The following is a 19,675-nucleotide window of genomic DNA, read 5'->3' as shown; positions in this document are numbered from 1 at the left end:
ATGTCATACAATCAGATCTCTTTGTTGTTGTATTGGTGCATCTCCTGATAAGCAAGAACATTAGAAATAAACATATGCACATATGAACTTATTGAGCCAAATGTCCTGTATGGTGCTTCAGCTTGTACATTTGTAAAATTGCACATGCACATACATATGGGCACCTACACTTTGGAGGAGCAAATACCTGCAGTAATATGATCACTGTTCTTAAAGTACACATGCAGGTATTTCCACTTTCAAAGTGCGGGCTGGGGGGGAGCGGGCGGCATATATGTGTATCAGTCAGTTGTGAGTGTCTCAAATTCATTTGTGATTCAAAACCATTAATGGAATGATTTCAGTAAATCAGTCTGTCTCTTAGACCTCAGTCTGTAGATTGCACGCAAGCAGTTCTTTGAGTATTTGATATTCAGAATTCACATTGTGTTGATTAGTTTTGTTTTGACAAGGAAGCTGAACAGGGTATTTCTGTTCTCTGTTGGATGAGCATAACATTTTTAGAATCTGGTTTATGGAAAAAATTACATCTATGAAATTCACAATCCCAATATTTACATATAATTTGCTTTTGCTGTACATAATACTGATGGTAACTCATTCTACAATATTCGTAGAGGTCCTGATTCAAGAAAGTATCCCCCTTCATGAGAGTTCCAATTCAGTTCCAATTTAAGAAAAAATCCTACCCTTCCACCTACCCCACCAAAGTCAAGTTCTGTTGACTTCAGTGGGACTATTCACTTGCATAGTTAAGCATGAGCATAAGTGTTTGTAGGATCAGGTCCTAAATGTGGATTTAAGTGTCCAACTTTAGACACCAAGTCTGAAAACGTGTTCTAAAAGCAGCTGAGCATCCCTTTAAATATTAATACAGGAGTGATGTATATTATTTTTTCACCTGCTGTGATGTGGCATGAAGTTTTGGAATGCCATTCCTTCTGGCACTGGACTATAGGCACAGTGGAGATGATATTCTAAATTTCCTAGTGGTGGGTCAGTTACAGGTCACTCTTAAGAATCCCCTCCAAGCGTTTGCAGGTGTGTGCTATGAGCATGGCTTTAATGTTGGGAATGGGGATTGTAGGATAATAGCAGTGCTGGGGGGTTGGAAGAATTATCATTAAGGTGGATAAAAGTCCTTTGCTTTCTGGGATGCTCATTTACCTTTGAACCCCTATTGGTGATGTAGCTGAGAAGGCTGAGAGAATGCCTGGGGCCTCTATATTATAAAAAAGGCAATTAAAAATGACATTGATACACCTGGTGATATGATCAGCCATCCCTTGAGTCAGTGCACCTTCCTCACTGACTGGGCTTTATGGAAAAGGATATGAAGCATCTGTTTTCTGTAACAGATTGTTTTGTTTGCTCTGACTGTCTGTTTACTATTATTAATATGCTGATTTCTCTATATCGTAGGGCTTATCAGATAGGAACTTCATGCACCTCTTGTTCTTTTCATAATGTTCTTATGTAGTTGAGGTGTACATGTTAGAATTGGAAGGTTACTTGATAAGGAAGATCCTGCTTAAAAAAAAGTTCTTTAAGAGCCTGATTCTGCACTCTCTTACTCAGTCTAATAGTCCAATTAAATTCAGTTTGAATTGATTGGGATTACTGATTAATTTGAATTTTAATGAAACTACTCGCATGACCACAGGTTTTCAGGATTGTGCCTTCAATTGGGAAGCCACAGAGAAAGTCAGTGGGTGCCCTAGATACTCTATAATGTATCAAGTGTGTGTATATTGACAGAAATAGACGTGCACAAATGCTATGTCTGTATGTATATTAAAAATCAATTAATGTAGTAATTCTAACGTATAAGGGTGGGAATTTCAAAAGCAGCTAATGGAATTAGATGCCCAGCTCCCACTGAAATCCCTTAGGCCCTTCTGAAAATCCCACCATTATACATTACATCTAGGTGTACATATGAGGTGCTTTTTCAAAAGTACAAGAAGTGCTACTATATGTTTACATAAATAAAATACAGTCTCTTATGGGCACGTCTATGTGTTGTGTGTCTAAACATACATTACAATATGGATGTCAGCATATTCTGCCCAGTGTGTGTCTAGTGTGCATATAATGCCATAAATATATGTGTGCATTTTGTACTAAACAAGATGTTTTGTGTATATTCAAATTAAGCTACTAGTAAATAACTATGTGCATTTGTACACGAAAAGCAAAGTGTTTGTTTGGCAATTTTTTTTTTAAAAGTCCTCAGATCAGAGATGCAGTTCTTTGAGGGAATATATTGAGACCAATCTAAACATCAAGCCTTGTGAATTTAAAGTGTCCTTTATTTTATTTTCTAAGGGAAGGAACATATTTAAAGTATATTTCTGCACAATTTCCAAGTCATGCAGGTCATACTTAAATGTACCCCAGTTCTGCTTAAAATATAAAAACTGTGTCCCTGTTGTTCACTGCTGTGATATGATCTCCTGATTCAAGACAACTTACTGGATCACTGACTCCTTAGTATGTTATTGTACAGTATGTTTTAATAATGTCCCACTCTGTTGAACAGAGCAGGGTTACAGAAAAGATATGTGGTTTTTAAAAAGGAATTTTAAAATTACCTAAATTCCTTCATACACAAAGATCACTGTTTATAGTTGAAAAATATGTGGCGTGTTTTGCCAATGACGCTAGCTTGTAGCTGGAAAGTCAAGATATAATTAACTTTTTTAAAAAGATCAAAATCTGATATTAGAAGTCTGTTCAAAACCTAGTGCACATCTAATCACTTTTCTTTGTCTTAATTATTTAGCAAATGCTAATAAACTACATAGATCATGGCGCTCATAAATTCAATAAGCGTATAACTTTAACTGATTTTTTTTCTCTTTGAAGGTTCACAGATAGGGAATTCAATCATAAGCCTATTGCATTATAGCTTCCAATATAACATCAGGTTTTAATAAGCCTCCTGTTTTCTGCACACATGTGCTTAAGACTGCCTGGAAACCAAATCAGTAGAGAGAAGGGATTACTTTAGATTACTTGAAATATGCATTGTTTGAAATGGCCTCTGGTGACCAGCTTTCATGAATGGCTGGTTTTTCTTGTGGGGCACGTCATCTGCTTAATTATATCAGCCTCCTTTGTATGACAAGTGCACTTCTTGTTTGTGTTGAAATATGAAGTTTTAAAATAAAGTAAATTAGATGGTGAGAAAATAAATGTAGGAAATTGAGTTAATAGAAGTTTGTAACTTAACAAAAAGGCACTTTTCTTGTGATAGATATGCTAGAAATTTCCCTTAAACTATTGTTTCATGTAGTGTTTAGTTAATATAAAAGATAAAGCTTGATTTGTTTTGAATTTTTTAAGGATTGATTCAACTCTAGTTTTATGGTACTGAAGTAAAAATTGCCTTTTCTTTCTTTCTTTTTTTTTTTTTTGCCAAGCAAGTTGATTCTCATACAACTACGCATTTTGAGAATTTCTCCTAATAAAGATGCTTTTTATCTTGTAGACAATTCTAGAAGTAGATTTGAAAATGTGTGTGCTTTCAGATGAGTCCAGGCTTTTCCTTTTTCAAATCAGTTAGTGGCAATCTCCTGTCTGTAGTTGTTTGTGAAATTACTATGTTAAAATGTAGGTTATGAATCTCTGAGAGCCTGCAGTTACTTTAAATTATAATTAGTGGATCTATTAATCTAGCCTGATACAACATCATAATAATGGACAGATTATATTTTGAAGGTGAGCAGATAACTTTGATTGACTGACAAAATATACCATTTATCAAATAGATAGAGGCTAGACCTAGATAGCAACTACATACTTTGTGTTTGCTATAAATCCTATGCTTTACAAGTAAGATTAGTGGATTAACCTTTAAGAGAAGGCAGTGGATCCTGCTGTTTCCTGATTTTGTTGTACTGTAAAAGTATTTTCCATGGCTTCAGGCTTGATATCCCACAGGAAATTGAAATGCTGCTTTACTCTGTTATGCCTGATAGCCTGTAAGGGATTGCTGTGTTTTTTGTTTGTTTTGTTTTAAGGAGCAGATATAAGTGTCGCACTTGAGAAAGGTCTTAGCACTACTTAACTCATAATAGTAATCTCTGTCAGCATTTTTAAACTGAAATACTTGAATATAACACTAGAATGCAGACTTCTTATTTTTATTACTGCTGTACAATCTTACAGCCCATCAAGGCAATATGTTTTGAAAAGAGTAAAGTCTTCTAAACTACCAGGTTGGTTTGATGCAAATTTAACAAATAGCCTCACATGACCTTTTGTTATATAATTTTATACTTGTATGATTAACAATTTCATGATCCAGGCAAAGTCTCTAACAATGTACCTGTTATAAATCAGATTGTGTTAAATACTAAAACAAAGGGGTCTCATCTCCCGTTGATGTTTTTACATTAAAGATTAATAGAAGCTGTGCATGTGTGTTGAGGGATGAATTAGACCTCTTCTACCCCATCCTGGAGCTTCTCTGCATTAACTTAAATGAGTGCTGTGCATAACTAAGTACAACAGAATTAGTCAGTACAGATATTTCAGAATCACTGTTGGGTTTTTGCATTGTCTTTAAAACAAATGACTGAAAGTGATAGGTGGGAAGCATGGAGTCTGGCCTCCACTGGGAGACTGGTTGGCCAAGCCACTACCAAGTTGGTGCTCTTTTCCATCCATCCAGCTCTGTCAGATTTTGGTGTGAGACTTGCCATTCAGGGCCTGGCAGGTTAGAAGCCCCACCAGTCAATTTGAGTGGCCTCTGCAGGCAGTTATAAAATACCGTTAGCATCCCCATACCTGCTTCTTCTTCTTCTTCTTTCTTTTCTCTCAGTAAGGCTCTGGTATTATTGAAACTGGGAAAGCTGGGGTTTTGGGGTCAGATTCGTTTCAAGGTTGTTAAACTTAGAGCCTGTTGAGTCAGCTGATCCACACTAACATCCAGAGAGTTATACTGATCACCATACTTGTGGTCAAGAAGGATTGTTTTCTCATAGTGAGTGGTGTTGGTTTGTTTTCATCTGGAACGTCCTATGAGGATAATTTCTCTGGGATTGTGTTTTGGCTTTCTCCTCCTCCCCATTCATTAAGGATGGTCTATCTTGTAGAGGAGGTGAAGCAGCCTGTAATATGTAATATGGTGCGGCCATCATGGTTATGCCATGGGTGGTTATTATATTTTATTTAATATTGGAATGCTTAGTATCCTTACTATTACTAATAAAAATTTCTTTGCTTTTTCATAGTACCTTACATCATGGGGTATCAAAGCACCTTCAAAATGTTAGTTAAGGTTCACAACATGCATTTATAGTACCAATATTTAATTAACCCACTTTTGCAGACAGGGAAATTTAAAATACAGAGAGACTGATTTGACCAGTGGGATTTTCTGGCAAGGATGGGAATGGAACCCTAAATCACAAAACCATCCAGTACATAAGGAGAGCAGAAGCCTCTTGCATTAGGATTCCTATTGAAACTAATTTACACACTGCAGCCAACAGACAGTTATTAGATAGAGCACATGTACCTGGAGAGTCAGGACTACAATGCTTGTTCTAATGCTCCAAAACCACAGGACATACCACCTGTGATACAGGAGATTCCCCCCTTAGGCGGTAGAAGTAGCTCCGTTACCATGTCTGTGGAAAAGCCACTGGAGGGTGACATGATCATACACACCAGCACTCACACAGCTTCTTAGCTCACTATCTCCAAGCCTGACTTTAGATTTAGGGACATATGAGTGATCCATACAAGTAAGCCAGGTTCCCTCTGCCAGAAAAAGGCAGGTTGGGGACTCATGATGTTTGGAGGCCTCTTCTCCAGGACTCTGGTTGTGGAGTTGCCCTTAGGCCTCTAATGTATACAAAGAAGAAAGGAACTTAGGAATGTTTAGTGGGTAATTGATATTATACAAAGTGTATGAAAAGTGGCATTTAAACCTAGAGAATTCTAGCAAGAGTTTTATTCATACTGTTTGCAAGGGGGTACTATCAAGAAATATGTTAGAAATCAAAAAGCCAAAACATTTCCAGGATAGTACTGGTATTGATAAAGGCCAAGACTTTTGAAACTGACTAGTGATATATGGTTCCTCAGTTTTTGGGTGCCCAACTTGAGACATTGTAAAGAAGTCCAGTTTTCAGAGGGGAAGTGCTCAGCTCTTTCTGAAAATCAGCCCTCCTCTATGGTATATTGAGTCAGGCACTAAAAAGTGGGGACACCAAAATCACTAGTCACTCCTGACAATTTTGGCCAAAATGTGAGAATTGCTTGTAAAGTCATTATCCTTTCCTCCCTTTTTCCCTTCCAGTGATGTTGTCCTACTGACAGCCCTGGAGAGGGAAGCCTTCTTTACCCATACCACAAACCGTGGCAGTGCAAGTCTCCTCCCACTGCTACACTGATTTAGTTTAAGCCTCCCCTGGAGGAATTATCTTAAGGGTTGAATGAGGGGCAGTTCATTCTTCATGTCCATCAGTTGTAGCCTGTCTTCTGAGAATACCAATATGGATGCCAGCAGAAGTGCTAAGTTTTCATTTTTGTCGCACCAGTGTTAGAAAGGTGAACTCAAGCTAAGACCTAATGTTCAAATGAAAAAAAAAAAAGAGTGACTGTGAACTAAAAATTACATCCAAATGAGGAAAGATGGTCTTTTTTAATTTTCTTTTGCTCTTGTTTTCCATTTTCCTAAGATTTCAGTTGTCATTATGTATGTTCTACTGATAAAAAATATTTAAACTTTCCATATAACATCGATCTAAATTACAATCAATGTTCTCATTTACCTGTCTGGAAAAAGGGAACTTGTAGTCGAGTTTTGACTTTTGGATATTTCACAATCCTTTAAGTTTACTTGCCATGTGTAAAGAAAAAAGGTCTCTCTTAAAAATCTCTCCTATTTTTGACTTTTTCAAGACAAACTGCTATGTCTCTAAGGACACTCGTAGGCTCCGAAACAGTATCCAACACAAACATTGCATCCTTGTCTCCCCTATCAAGCTCTGCATTTTGTCTGCTTTCTTCTGTACTTCATTGCCTTCTGGAGCTGGAAACCAGCCTGTGAGAGGATGGAAGGTTTTAAAAGGTCACTTTTGAATAAAGAATTGTCTGTAGAAAAAAAAAGGCGGGGGGGAAGGATACCGTTATTCAGAGCTCTATGAGTGATCAACGATTGCATTTCTGTGCTTTTGCGCAAGAGTCACTTTTTTTTAAGTTTTAGATCAATTCAGTCATTTGTCCTCCCTTATCAAGAGAAAAAGAAATTAAATAGTTGGAAAGTAACTTCATACTTTTATTTCTAGAAAAGAATTGTCTGACAAGGATGTTTGCTTAATAAAATAAAAAATTAAGGCTAAAGGATTTTTTTTTTCCTCACTGACTGACTAGTGTAGCCCAAACAAGCTGAAGAATAGCTGGTAATGTTGGTTTGGACTGTTCTAAATTTTATTAGCACTGAGGTGTAATTGTCAGGAACTCGAAGTTCATACTGCGGGGGATTATTCAAACATGTTGGTGCCAATGTTTGCTCAGTGCAGTCAGGATGACTGCACTTTCTGGGTCAACATTGTCTGAAAAAGTTTGCTGTACAGTACAACTGATATAAGAAACGAAACATTGACTCTCACTTCACACATCTTTTCCAGCTTTGTGAGGTGAGTCAAAGTTTTGCTATTTAAAGATCAGACAGTTAGGGAAATTATATTTTTGCTTTTGCATCAAAAGCCTGTGGTGTCTGTCAGAAGAATGCTTATTTCTTCAGTGATCCTGTTCTTTGTCAGCTTTTCTGTGAGTTGGAACAAATATGTGGAAACTGAAGTATTTTTAAAAGTCACTCCAGCCTAATTACAGACTTTCAGTCTACTTATCTGAATGTCCTGTAATCACTGAAATGGTATTTAACACTAAATGCCGATCCCTGCGTATTGGCTTTGCATTGCCCTAACGTCAATCATAGACCAGAATGTTTGTTGGTGAACAGACAGTGGAAGACAGGATTACTCTGCAACAGACACTTGGATTTTTGTTTGAAAGACATTCACACTCCTCTGGTGTCATTACAGCCTGCAGAGTGAGCAGTATGAAACTGTTTATAGGGTATCTTGTGAAGCTTTAAATAATAGGTTTCAGAGTAGCAGCCGTGTTAGTCTGTGTTCGCAAAAAGAAAAGGAGTACTTGTGGCACCTTAGAGACTAACAAATTTATTTGAGCATAAGCTTTCGTGAGCTACAGCTCCCTTCATCGGATGCATTCAGTGGAAAAAAAAATGCACTGAAGGCATCCGATGAAGGGAGCTGTAGCTCACGAAAGCTTATGCTCAAATAAATTTGTTAGTCTCTAAGGTGCCACAAGTCCTCCTTTTCTTTTTTTAAAATAATAGGTGTGTGTGAAAACAAGCACAGTATCCCTTTTCTAGCAGTCTGTGTCAAGTTCTCCCTCACAAGATGTATATCACCTTTTGTTGTATTTTTAGATGAGTGATGGGCCCCTTTTTCTCTTGTTATGGAGTGCTCCCATTAAATTAGGTGTTTGTCTGCTACTAGCTAATGCTGCATGTTTAAATATGAAGTCTCAGGTGTGAGAGTGCTGACCTTCTGAGGAAGAGTGCTCCCTTATAATTAAGGCCGGGGCAGCCCAATTCCCATGCAGACTTTCCCGTGTGACTTGTTTTTTTAAAAAAAATTATGAGGCTTCTGCAGTTTATCTGCAGTCCCAAAATAAAAATTAATAAAAAAAAATGCTTTCAGCAAGTTAATGCCCTAAAGTGAGATGGCATTACTCCAAGCTTTTTTCCCATACTGTGTAATGTGATGTTTTCACAGGGCTTCAGTCAGTCATGCAAAAAATGTTGAAGTGTAAGTGGCTAACCTTTAGTCCCAAGACCAATCAATCATTTTCAGTTGCAGGTTTAGATCTGCTGCAGCAAAGCAAAACTTCGGTGCTTGCATCAAGTCTTACAATAGCAAGGCTGTTTGACTGACAAGCACCGGGAGGGGTGTTCTGAGAAGCATACTGAGCTGAATCTGAAAAGGGAGCATTGAGGAGAAGGGTTTGCCAGAGGTACTGTGCATTATAGATGATGCACTCCGTTCCATCGTTGATTGATGAGAGACAGTTACGTGCTTTCACAATGCTGGGTAAGAATTGTCTGGATGTCACTTAAGATGAGATCTCTGTCAGTAGAAAGATGACTTTTCAGTGTTGTGGTACAATGCCGATTACAAATGACAGCCATGCTGTTCTGTCTGCTTCATGAGTGTTTAATATCTCATGCAGGTGAGTTAACCTAAAATAATTCTGTTGCTTTCCAGGTGCCATCCGGGTGAAATTAACACTTCTTATTCTGAGAATTTCACAGGATGATTATAAATTTTGTACAAAGACATATGGCAATGACAAGATTATATATTTCACTTACCTCTAAACACAAAGGTGCCGTCTAACCAACAAGGAAGATATGCCATTATGTAAGCAATGGTGAACGTAGATTTCTTCTATTTTTCTCGTTTAGTAGATGAAAGAAAAACTCTGATGTGCAATTCCGGAGAGTTAGTTCAGAGCACAATAAGTTGTGAGGTCTTTGACTAACACGTCTTCTGCTTTTACCTTCTTTTAGAGCTCCTCCTACAGATGTTCTGAACATCTCTGCATCATAGCAATTCATTACTACACCCAGGTACTGCATTTAAGGAACACTGTGCTGAAAACAAAAAAGGGGTGTGTGGTGTGAAGTGTGAGGTGTACGTGGGAAGTTGTATGAATACATAGACTAACTTGGAGCAAAAGTAAAATGAAAAGTGAAGTTGCAAAATGTCTCAGTGTATTCTCAGAAGATGACTTAGTATAAAACTGCCATTAATCTACGTGAGTTGCTGTCACACTACTCTGTATGCTAGTTTTGACTTCTGAATATCACCTTTCTCCAAACGTTTTTGCGAGTTTATTCACTGTTTCGGCAGCGTTTCAGTTTTAATCTTTTTCTCTCCACAGATCTTGAAAACTAAGGAACAGACACTTTGGGGCAATTATTTTGCTTGTGATATTGAAACTACAATGAAGTATTATTGTTTTGCACTCCTTTTGACTGTGCTCAGTACTGACTTGCTAAGAAGTCTCTGTACTACTGTCAAATCCCCAAGATTCAGAGGACGTGTGCAGCAGGAGCGAAAAAATATCAGACCCAACATTATTCTCGTACTAACAGATGACCAAGATGTGGAGCTTGGTGAGACATAATTATGTTATTTGCTACTCGGTTTCTTTACACATGTATTTCAGTAACTTCTGCTATATACATGATAATTGACATCCAAAAATGTGCCTGTTCTGCAATGTTATCAGACATGGTTCACCAATTTGGAAATTATATTGTTAAAAAGTGTATTATACATTTTATTGCTCATCTGATTTAACTCAACTAATTCCAGTTTAGGGGATAAGTATCTGACAATCAGCCATGTTAACCTAGGAGGTTGGGAGGAATACAGTATGTAAAAACATATAGGGCCAAAAACAGTTTCAAAAAACAAGAAATTCAATTAAGAATACTTAAGTTAGTTCTGACAATCTGCTTTTATATAACTCTTTAAAAAGTTGATGCTACTGTTACCTATTGCATGGTACCAGATGGATAAAAAGCTATATTTTCTTTTTTGTCATGTACAGCATACGATCTGATATCTTACACACACATGCAAACTTGACCTAATTTCAGCTCACAAGCTTATATTATTTATATGTAATTTTTAAATATCTTTAAAGTCAAGATATTTTCATACCATGTCAATTATAGGAAAGGAGGCCAGTTTAGTTGTTCTTGTATATGCAGTTGTTGATCACAACTTGGACAACATGTAGGAAATGATTTTCTCATAATTTTCTGAGGAAAAAAAATGTTTAAAATATTTATCTGATCTTCAAGAAGTCCTTCTTGGCATATTTTCCCTTAAATGCTCTAGAAAGATATTAACCACTAAACTTACATAATTATGGGCATTTTTGTATTTGCTATGATTTGGTAATGACTGTACAACTTTTGGGGCTGTTAGTCCACAAATAATAAATTCATATTTCTTATCTTAGGGCTAATCCTGTCATTGGGCATAGTGAGTTTTCCCATTGAGCCCTTAGATCTGTCTGTCTAATCTATTTTATTTGTGTCTTCTCTAATCACTGGTTTATTTAACCGTGCAGCGTAATAAATGGCCATCCAGTGGTTATAAACAATCCTATATTATTAGTCTAAGAGATTCTAGAGCTATTATGTAGACTTGTTTCTTTTAGTTTCAGACATTTTGGAAATTTCTGTACAAGGGTCAAGCCCTGGCCTCCCTTCTACGGCTAAACAGGGGCCCATTTCCACTGGGCACTGGGCCAGGCTGTAGAGGCCATGTAGAAAAGAAAGTGCACACAGAACAGTGCTTTCTGGCAGCTGTCTTCACAAGACCATGGAGAGGGGATTGTAGGTATGCTGGGAGAGTAGCAAGGATGTAGTAAATCTCTCTGTTCACATACTGGAACTGCTGACTCAGAAACTTGCTTAGGGGTTCACAGAGGGCTGAAACCACTGCAACCTGCTTGTACATATGCCTTACCACTGGATTGAAGGAATGTTCTGTTCTCCACAATCCCTGCATAGTTTCCCCATGAACAGGAAATGTACATACCCTTTGCACATTGAACTAGGATTTGGCCCCAAGGCATGTCATTTTTTTTTTTTTGCAGTTTCAACAGTAGATCATTCTGCTTATTTGAAAGGTATAAAGATACATTATTTTCTACATATGAATCATCATTTTTCTGTTTATGACCCCACGTGGGCAAAGCTCAGTTCCTTTAAAATATTTAGAGTTGGTTATGCCATGGCATCAGGAGGTCTAAGACTTATGGAATGTAACAAACTCTTTTAGTATTCCAACATAAATGATTCTCTATTCTATTTTGAGCACAATATATCTGATAACTATGCAAATCACATACTTTGTAATAAAAGATGTTTGCCTTTCTTAGTGTAGAATCATTGAAGCAAAATACGTAAAATTCACCTCCCATGTGTCCTAGAGTTATACAGAACAGTGAAATAAAATCTAAAATAAAATTTTGCAGAAAGCTGGGAAGTACCACAGAGTGCATGATAGTGTATAATAATGTTTCCCCTTATAACCCAAGCAGCTAGCCAATATTCAAGGCCTTGTGAATTACTTATTTCAATTAGGAGAAATTGATGGAGTCAGCTGTTTCTTTGATGCAACTCTGTGTATTTTACAAGGAATGTACATAAAGTCCTGTTACCCTGAACACAGTAGGAATCAAACAGCAGGATACAGTTTCTTTGCTCACAATTCCAAGCCTCTTTCCAGCCAGCACTCTACCCAAAGTCTCTCACTGTTTTTTTTTCAGAGTCAGGCTACCCGCATGCTTCTCTGGCTGGCTCTGGGACTTCTTCTTAGCTGCCTTCTCTGTCTGTCTCCATGGTGTTTCTGCCAATTCAATCTCTCAATTTCCCTCATATGGTCCCCTCCATTTGCATTCAGCCTGCAGTCAAACCCCTCTACCCACATAGCTCAGATTCCTGTGCAGCATTGCATGTGGCCTATGTTTTGGGGGGTCGCCTCTATTGTTTCAGCTATCTATTCCATAAACGTGCTTGATAGCTTTTTACATTTATCCTGAATGAAGAATGGCTGTTACGCGTGCGCACGCGCGTGCACACACACACACACACACACGCAGGTTCACTCAACCCCCAGTACAACAATACATTATACAATGTATAATGTCATGAAGGAGATGGGACTCATAAAATCTCATTGGGATTTCCAGTTGATGGAAAACATCTTTGTAGGTACCAGATTTGGGGTTGTGACCCACAAATTGGGAACTGTTGCTATAGTGTGTGCGAATTGATACCTGTATAGTGGGAAGAGGGAAATAATATGGCTTTATTTCCACACACATACATACATAAAATAAACATAATGACCTGTTCTTGAAATCAAAATTAATCTGTTTTTATGAATGGGGAATAAAGATGTATTATTTTTCACATATGGGAAATAGCATCTTCTAAGCTGGGCCACTGAGAGCTTGAAAATACAGTAGAATCATAGACGGGCCAGCCAGTGGGGGGGGCCTCAACAGGCATCTTCCTGATTTGTTGTTCATCACCTTCAGTAGAACTTCTGAAGTACTGAGAGAAGCACACACAGGAACAGAAACTCTGAATGTATCCAGAGACTTGAAAAGTCCTCTCTCCTTGCTGCATTCTTGCATGGGAACCAAAGAAATGCTTTTTGTTTTGTGATCGTGAGATCTGGTTAGCAGATGCAGTTTCAGAGACCTCTATTTGTGGGGCAATTGGAAGAAAATCTCCAGTAGCAGTAATGCTTCCTCCCATAAGCTTTTGCTCTGGGATAAAGGTTTGGCTACCAGACATGGTCTCCATTAGAATATCCTGAGCAGTCAGGCTGAATTTTTTGATCTGACAAAATTTCCTAATTCATATGACCAGACTGGACATTCCCTGGGATCTGGTACTCTTCAGGTCCTCCCCAATTTAGACATGTACAACATCATTGTCCTGTTGTCTGACATAATCTCCAGATGGCAAGGTACACAGGCAGTGAGGAGAGCTGCAGATGGCAGATAATTGAAACTTGTTAATACCAGCAAGTCTCATCTCCTACTTGTATTTTGCTGTACGTAAGGGGACTGTTGGTCCCTTACTAAAACTTAGTGGGAGGTTTTTTGGTTGGCTAGCTCCCAGTACCAAAAGTAAGGGGAAGGGTCAATGGGAAATCAGGACCCTGACACTGACAGTCCCCTGGAACAATGAAGAGAGGCCAATGTGAAACTTCAGGTCAACCTGACTGACAGGGCGGACAGGCTAATGAGGGAGTCAGGAGGCCAGGGGGTCCCATCCTCTGTGTGAGCTGGAATTGCCTGGGTCAGATAGAGTGGGGCCAAGCTAAGGAGAGAGCAGGGGCCCAAGCTGTGCTGGGAGCAAAGTCACAGAAGCAGCCTGGAGAGCAGACCTGCGCTGGGAGGAGAGCTGTAGGAACCAGAGCCAGAGGGGCCAGAAAAGCAGCCCAGGAAGCAGGTCAGTGCTGGGAGCAGAGGCACAGAAGTAGCCCGGAGAGCTGTAGAAACCAGAGCCAGAGGGGCCAGAGAAGCAGCCCAGGGAGCTAGAGACAGAGCACAGTGCTGAGGTAGAGTGAATCTGGAGCTGGGGCTGGAGCAGTCCGGAGCCGGGTGAGGTGAGCGGCTGGGGAGAGCAAGGGGGACCTTGGGCAGTGGGCCCAGTGCAGGGAGATGCCCCCAGCCAAGAGGCTTCACAGGTCAGACTTGGAGGGGGATCATAACCCCGACGGGGTGGGGGCGATGCTGGGAAGAAGGGTTCTACCACCTAAAGCCTGAGGGCGTGTGGCCACCGCCAGAGCAAGTGTCTGACCTGCAGCATCCCTGCAGCACAGCCAGGGCCTGAGAAGGAGACCTGGGACTTGTGAGGAACAGACTGAATTTCCCTTATCTGGTTGTGATGTGCCCATGCCACAGAGTGGGGTTATATATTTTCCTTTAACCTTCCCCATTTTTTCCTTATTTTTTTTAATCGATTGCTGTTTAATAAATTGTATTTGCTTTGAACTGTATGTAATGATCAGTGGGATCCTATCCACAGGGTCTGGCTCTGTGGCACGGGGACATCACAACCAACGTCTCAGGAATATAAGGGAAGATCACCGTCTGCTCTTCACAAGTCCCAGCGTTGACAGTAATGTACTGTGGAAGCAGTAGTAGCAGCAGCAGAACTGAGCAGTTACTTTCCTAAATTCTGTATCATTAAATCCCGCTCTTTGTCTATATTTAGTTGAATATTTTCCTATACACATTTCTATACAAGTTTGCAGGGTGAAAAGAGCATCTGTGAAAGGGTAATGAACTCGACTCACCATGGGCCCATTCCTGCAAAGTGTGCATCTTTAAAGGTCACATATACAGTATTGTGGCAGACTAGACTACTCAAAGATGTAAGGAGTCCCACATAGAGGTACCAACTGTCTAATTGCACAAACTCAAACACTCAAACGCCCCACCTCCTGCCCTGCCCCTTCCCTGAGGCCATGCCCCTGACCCACCCCTTCTCTGAGGCCCTGCCCCATCACTCCATCCCCTGCCCTCTGTTGCTCGCTCTCCCCCACCCTCATTCACTTTCTGGGGCAGGGGGTTGTGGTGTGGGAGGGGGTGCGGGCTCTGGGCTGGGGATGGGGCTGAGGGGTTCGGAGTGCAGGGCGGGAGAGGGGGCTCCGCGCTGATCCTGGGGCAGGAGGTTTGGGGTTCAGGACAGGGTATGGGGTGTGGATTCTGGGAGGGAGTTAGGGTGGGGGGGGGCTCAGGGCTGGGGCAGAGGGTTGGGGAACAGGAAGAGGTGCGGTCTCCAGCTGGGCAGCACTTACCTTGGGCGGCTCCTGGAAAGCGACCGGCTTCTAGGCTCAGGGGCAGCCTGGCCAGGAGGCTCTGCGCACTGCCCCGCCTGTAGGCACCCCCCCTGCAGCTCCCATAGGCCACGGTTCTTGCGCCTTTGAGCCAGACATGCCGGTTGCTTCCTGGGAACCACGCGGGGCTACTGGACTTTTAGGGGCTTAAAATCTCCTGGATTGGATTCAGTAGCCGGGAGATTGAGGCCCATTCTGGGAGACTCTTGGCCAATCTAGGAGGGTTGGCAACCCTACTCCCCCAAAGTCAAAAACACCAATTCCTCATTTTCCATCTCCCACTTAAACAAAAAAAAGGGAAATTTGATACAAAAGACGAAGTCAAATTTCAGTTGCTAATACTGATACGTCAACCCCACAAAAACCAACAAATCAGTGTTTGGGGTAACCAGTTAACTTGAAATCGACTAAATTGTTTAAAAATAATTAGGGCTGTCAAGAGATTAACAAAATGAATCACGATTAATTGTGCAATTAAAAATATTAATCACAATTAATCGCGCTGTTAAAGAATAATAGAATACCATTTATTTAAATATTTTAGATGTTGTGTACATTTTCAAATACATTGATTTCAGTTATAACACAGAATACAAAGTGTACAGTGCTCACTTTATGTTTATTTTTATTACAAATATTTGCACTGTAAAAAACAAAAGAAATTGTATTTTTCAATTCACCTACTACAAGTACTATAGTGCAATCTCTTTATCATTAAAGTTGAACTTACAAATGTAGAATTCTGTACAAAAAAAATAACTGCATTCAAAAAATCAAACAATGTAAAACTTGAGAGCCTACAAGTCCACTCAGTCCTACTTCAGTAATCGCTCAGACAAACAAGTTTGGTTACAATTTACAGGAGATAATGCTGCCCGCTTCTTGTTTAAAATGTCACCTGAAAGTGAGAACAAGCATTCGCATGACACTGTTGTAGCCGGTATCACAAGATATTTACGTGCCTGATGCGCTAAAGATACAGATGTCCCTTAATGCTTCAACCACCAGTCCAGAGGAGATGCGTCCATGCTGATGATGGGTTCTGCGCGATAACGATCCAAAGCAGAGCGGACCGATGAATGTTCATTTTCACCATCTGAGTCAGATGCCACCAGTAGAAGGTTGATTTTCTTTTTTGGTGCTTCACGTTCTGTAGTTTCCACATTTAAGTGTTGCTCTTTTAAGACTTCTGAATATTTTGGACGGTACTTCAGATTCTTAAACCTAGGGTCGAGTGCTGTAGCTATCTTTAGAAATCTCACATTGGTATGTTCTTTGCGTTTTGTCAAGTCTGCTGTGAAAGTATTCTTAAAACGAACATGTACTGGGTCATCATCCAAGACTGCTATAACATGAAATATATGGCAGAATGTGGGTAAAACAGAACAGGAGACATACAGTTCTCCCCCAAGAAGTTCAGTCACAAATTTAATTAACACATTATTTTTTTAATGAGCAACATCAGCATGGAAGCATGTCCTCTGGAATTGTGGCCGAAACATGAAGGGGCATATGAATGTTTGGCATATCTGGCATGTAAATACTTTGCAACGCCGGCTACAAAAGTGCCATGCGAACGCCTGTTCTCGCTTTCAGGTGACACTGTAAATAGGAAGCAGGAAACAGTTATCTCCCGTAAATGTAAACAAACTTGTTTGTCTTAGTGATTGGCTGAACCAGGAATAGGACGGATTGGCCTTGTGGGTGCTAAAGTTTTACATTGTTTTGTTTTTGATTGCAGTTATGTAACAAAAAAAATCTACATTTGTAAATTACACTTTCACAATAAATAAAAAGATTGCACTACAGTACTTGTATGAGGTGAATTGAAAACTACTATTTCTTTTATCATTTTACAGTGCAAATATTTGTAATAAAAATAATCATACAAAGTGAGCACTGTACACTTTGTATTCTGTGGTGTAACCAAAATCAATATATTTGAAAATGTAAAAAACATACAAAAATATTTAATACATTTCAATTGGTGTTCTATTGTGATTAATCTACAGCGTGATTAATCGCGATTCATTTTTTTAATCGTGATTAATTTTTTGTAGTTAATCGTGTGAATTAACTGCAATTAATCGACAGCCCTCAAAATAATTAAAGATAAGTTCGGATACTACACCTGGCCCTGAGCCTTCCTAGCAATTTTGTGACTTTACAATCCCATTTTTATGGTTTTTAAATATTTTTCTTCTTCCTGTTGCTCTGTGATAGACCCATACAGAAGAACAGGGGAACACTGAAACTGACTGTAAGCAAAGTGCTCTGAGCTGTGCAAAGTAAACTAAAATATAACAAGAGAAGCTAAAATCCACTTCTCAAAATTCCCCAAAGCTGTAAAACTACAAAACCCCTTAGTGACTGTTGGCCTATTGCCCCCCCCCCCCCCCGTCCCATCCCCCAAGAGTTCCTGGCTTGTTGGACAACTGACCGTTGCAAAACTTTGGTAGCTATCAGCAAGTACTGACAGACCCTAGCACAAGCAACCGGGCTCACCATTTCACAGCAAGAGGCTGCTGAACACCAGAAGATCCTACCTACTGCCCTCATCTTTTTCTGCAACATGAGTTTGTTGAGCTTCAAAAGGTTAAAAAAAAACCCCCTGAGATAACCATCTCCAAGTCCTTAGGCTAGACCCAGGCATAATGATGTGATCATAATGATCAGGAGTTTGGTTGGGACTGCTATCAAAAATCATTTTGCTGATTCAACCACAAATGCTAAGCTGACGCAGAACACAGAACTTAGGTATTGCAGAGGCCTGTGTGTTGCTCCTCTGCACGGGGAGAGATTTCACCCAGTGAGGTTATTGTCAATGCATGTGGTCTCTTTTTAATGTGATTTTTTAAAAAATAACTCTGTGCTTTGCTTGCTACTTGATAAATGTATAATTAAATCACTGTTGGCTGGGTGACTGCAAAAGCTATTGAAGCCTAATACTCTACTAATATTGTAAGGGCTTATTTGTTTTGCATGTATTGCAGTAAAACAATATTTTTTTAATCCTTTTGAGAAGTCAAATAGCCATTTATAAATAGTGCATGTGTGAGAAGTCCCAGGCTTCAGTGGGAATCAACTTGCATGAGTTAGAATATTCACATGAGTAAGGGGCTGCAGGATCAAGTTCTAAATCAAATTAAAAATTAGTTAGAAGTGGGGCAAATATTCAAATTTCTTATCCCTTAAAGGAGAGAATTTCGTTGAGTCTTCAATGTCAAATAGAGCTTATTAATTCTTAGAATGGTACCTGTTTTACTTATCTTTTGGAGATGTGTTCTATGGCACCATCTATCTTTGCACAATAATGTTCAACCGGCTGCTGGCTTGTGAATCTGCCTATCAGATTAGTCTACACTTTTATTTTGTGACTGAGCAAGAAAAGAGCTCAAACTTCCTAGAATTTTGCAAAGTGTTTTTGGTGACATGATCTACAATGTTTACTTTTTCTTTAAAATTAGAGCTAGCCAATTAAATGTTCCAAGCCAACAACAGACGGCAAATGTAATTATACATTTATATACTTAAATATCAGGTGACATGACATAAATGTATTTTAGATGTTTCTTAGCAGTGGTATAGTAAAATCAGTTATTCTTTATTTCAGGGTCCTTGCAGGTGATGAATAAGACTAGAAGGATCATGGAGAATGGAGGTGCTACCTTCATCAACGCCTTTGTAACCACCCCAATGTGCTGCCCATCTCGGTCCTCCATGCTGACAGGGAAATACGTTCACAACCACAACACATACACCAACAACGAAAACTGCTCTTCTCCTTCCTGGCAGGCAACGCATGAACCACGTACCTTTGCAGTGTATCTCAACAACACTGGCTATCGGACAGGTAAGAGACAGTTCTTAGGCTTTAAATCTCTGCCTAAGATGAGGCAAAAGTGTCTCGAACTAGGTTTAAGGAGCAAAGCAGTGGCTCAGTGTTGGAGCAGGGAAAATGTGTGTCATGAGTGAGGGTAGCACTGCCTATTTGTAATGGTTTAGCCAGATTTACAGCCAAAGACTGAATAAGGAATCCCACTTGTACTGGGAAGCATATTTTCATATCTGGATGTCTCAAGTGAGGACTAGGCTGTTGAGCAGTTACACCTAGGTGAGAGATGCGCATCATCATGGCACTGTGATTCTGAGCCAGCAGCTCTTGCCATGATTATGGTCAGTAT

General features: G+C 39.6%; 1 protein-coding gene across 10 annotated transcripts in view; it reads left to right on the top strand.

Annotated features, from left to right (window-relative positions):
* SULF1 (sulfatase 1) overlaps positions 1–19,675 on the top strand; it is a 169,001-nt gene that overhangs the window by 66,229 nt on the left and 83,097 nt on the right. For 3 of the 10 annotated variants that reach the window (XM_043539517.1, XM_037892460.2, XM_043539515.1), the window contains 3 exons: positions 9,617–9,676; positions 9,991–10,225; positions 19,105–19,344. In XM_043539517.1, coding sequence (XP_043395452.1) covers positions 10,054–10,225; positions 19,105–19,344 — 412 coding nt within the window. In that variant the 5' untranslated portion in view covers positions 9,617–9,676; positions 9,991–10,053. Of the gene's footprint in view, positions 1–8,900; positions 9,277–9,311; positions 9,468–9,616; positions 9,677–9,751; positions 9,865–9,990; positions 10,226–19,104; positions 19,345–19,675 lie in introns of those variants that run through there. The other 7 variants (XM_043539516.1, XM_037892464.2, XM_037892459.2 and 4 more) reach the window with 7 other exon arrangements.

Source organism: Chelonia mydas, chromosome 2 (genome assembly GCF_015237465.2).
Source record: "Chelonia mydas isolate rCheMyd1 chromosome 2, rCheMyd1.pri.v2, whole genome shotgun sequence".
Classification (NCBI taxonomy): Eukaryota; Metazoa; Chordata; order Testudines; family Cheloniidae; genus Chelonia; species Chelonia mydas.
The sequence above is the reverse complement of the archived record's forward strand: the minus strand, read 5'-3'. Positions and strand labels throughout refer to the sequence as shown.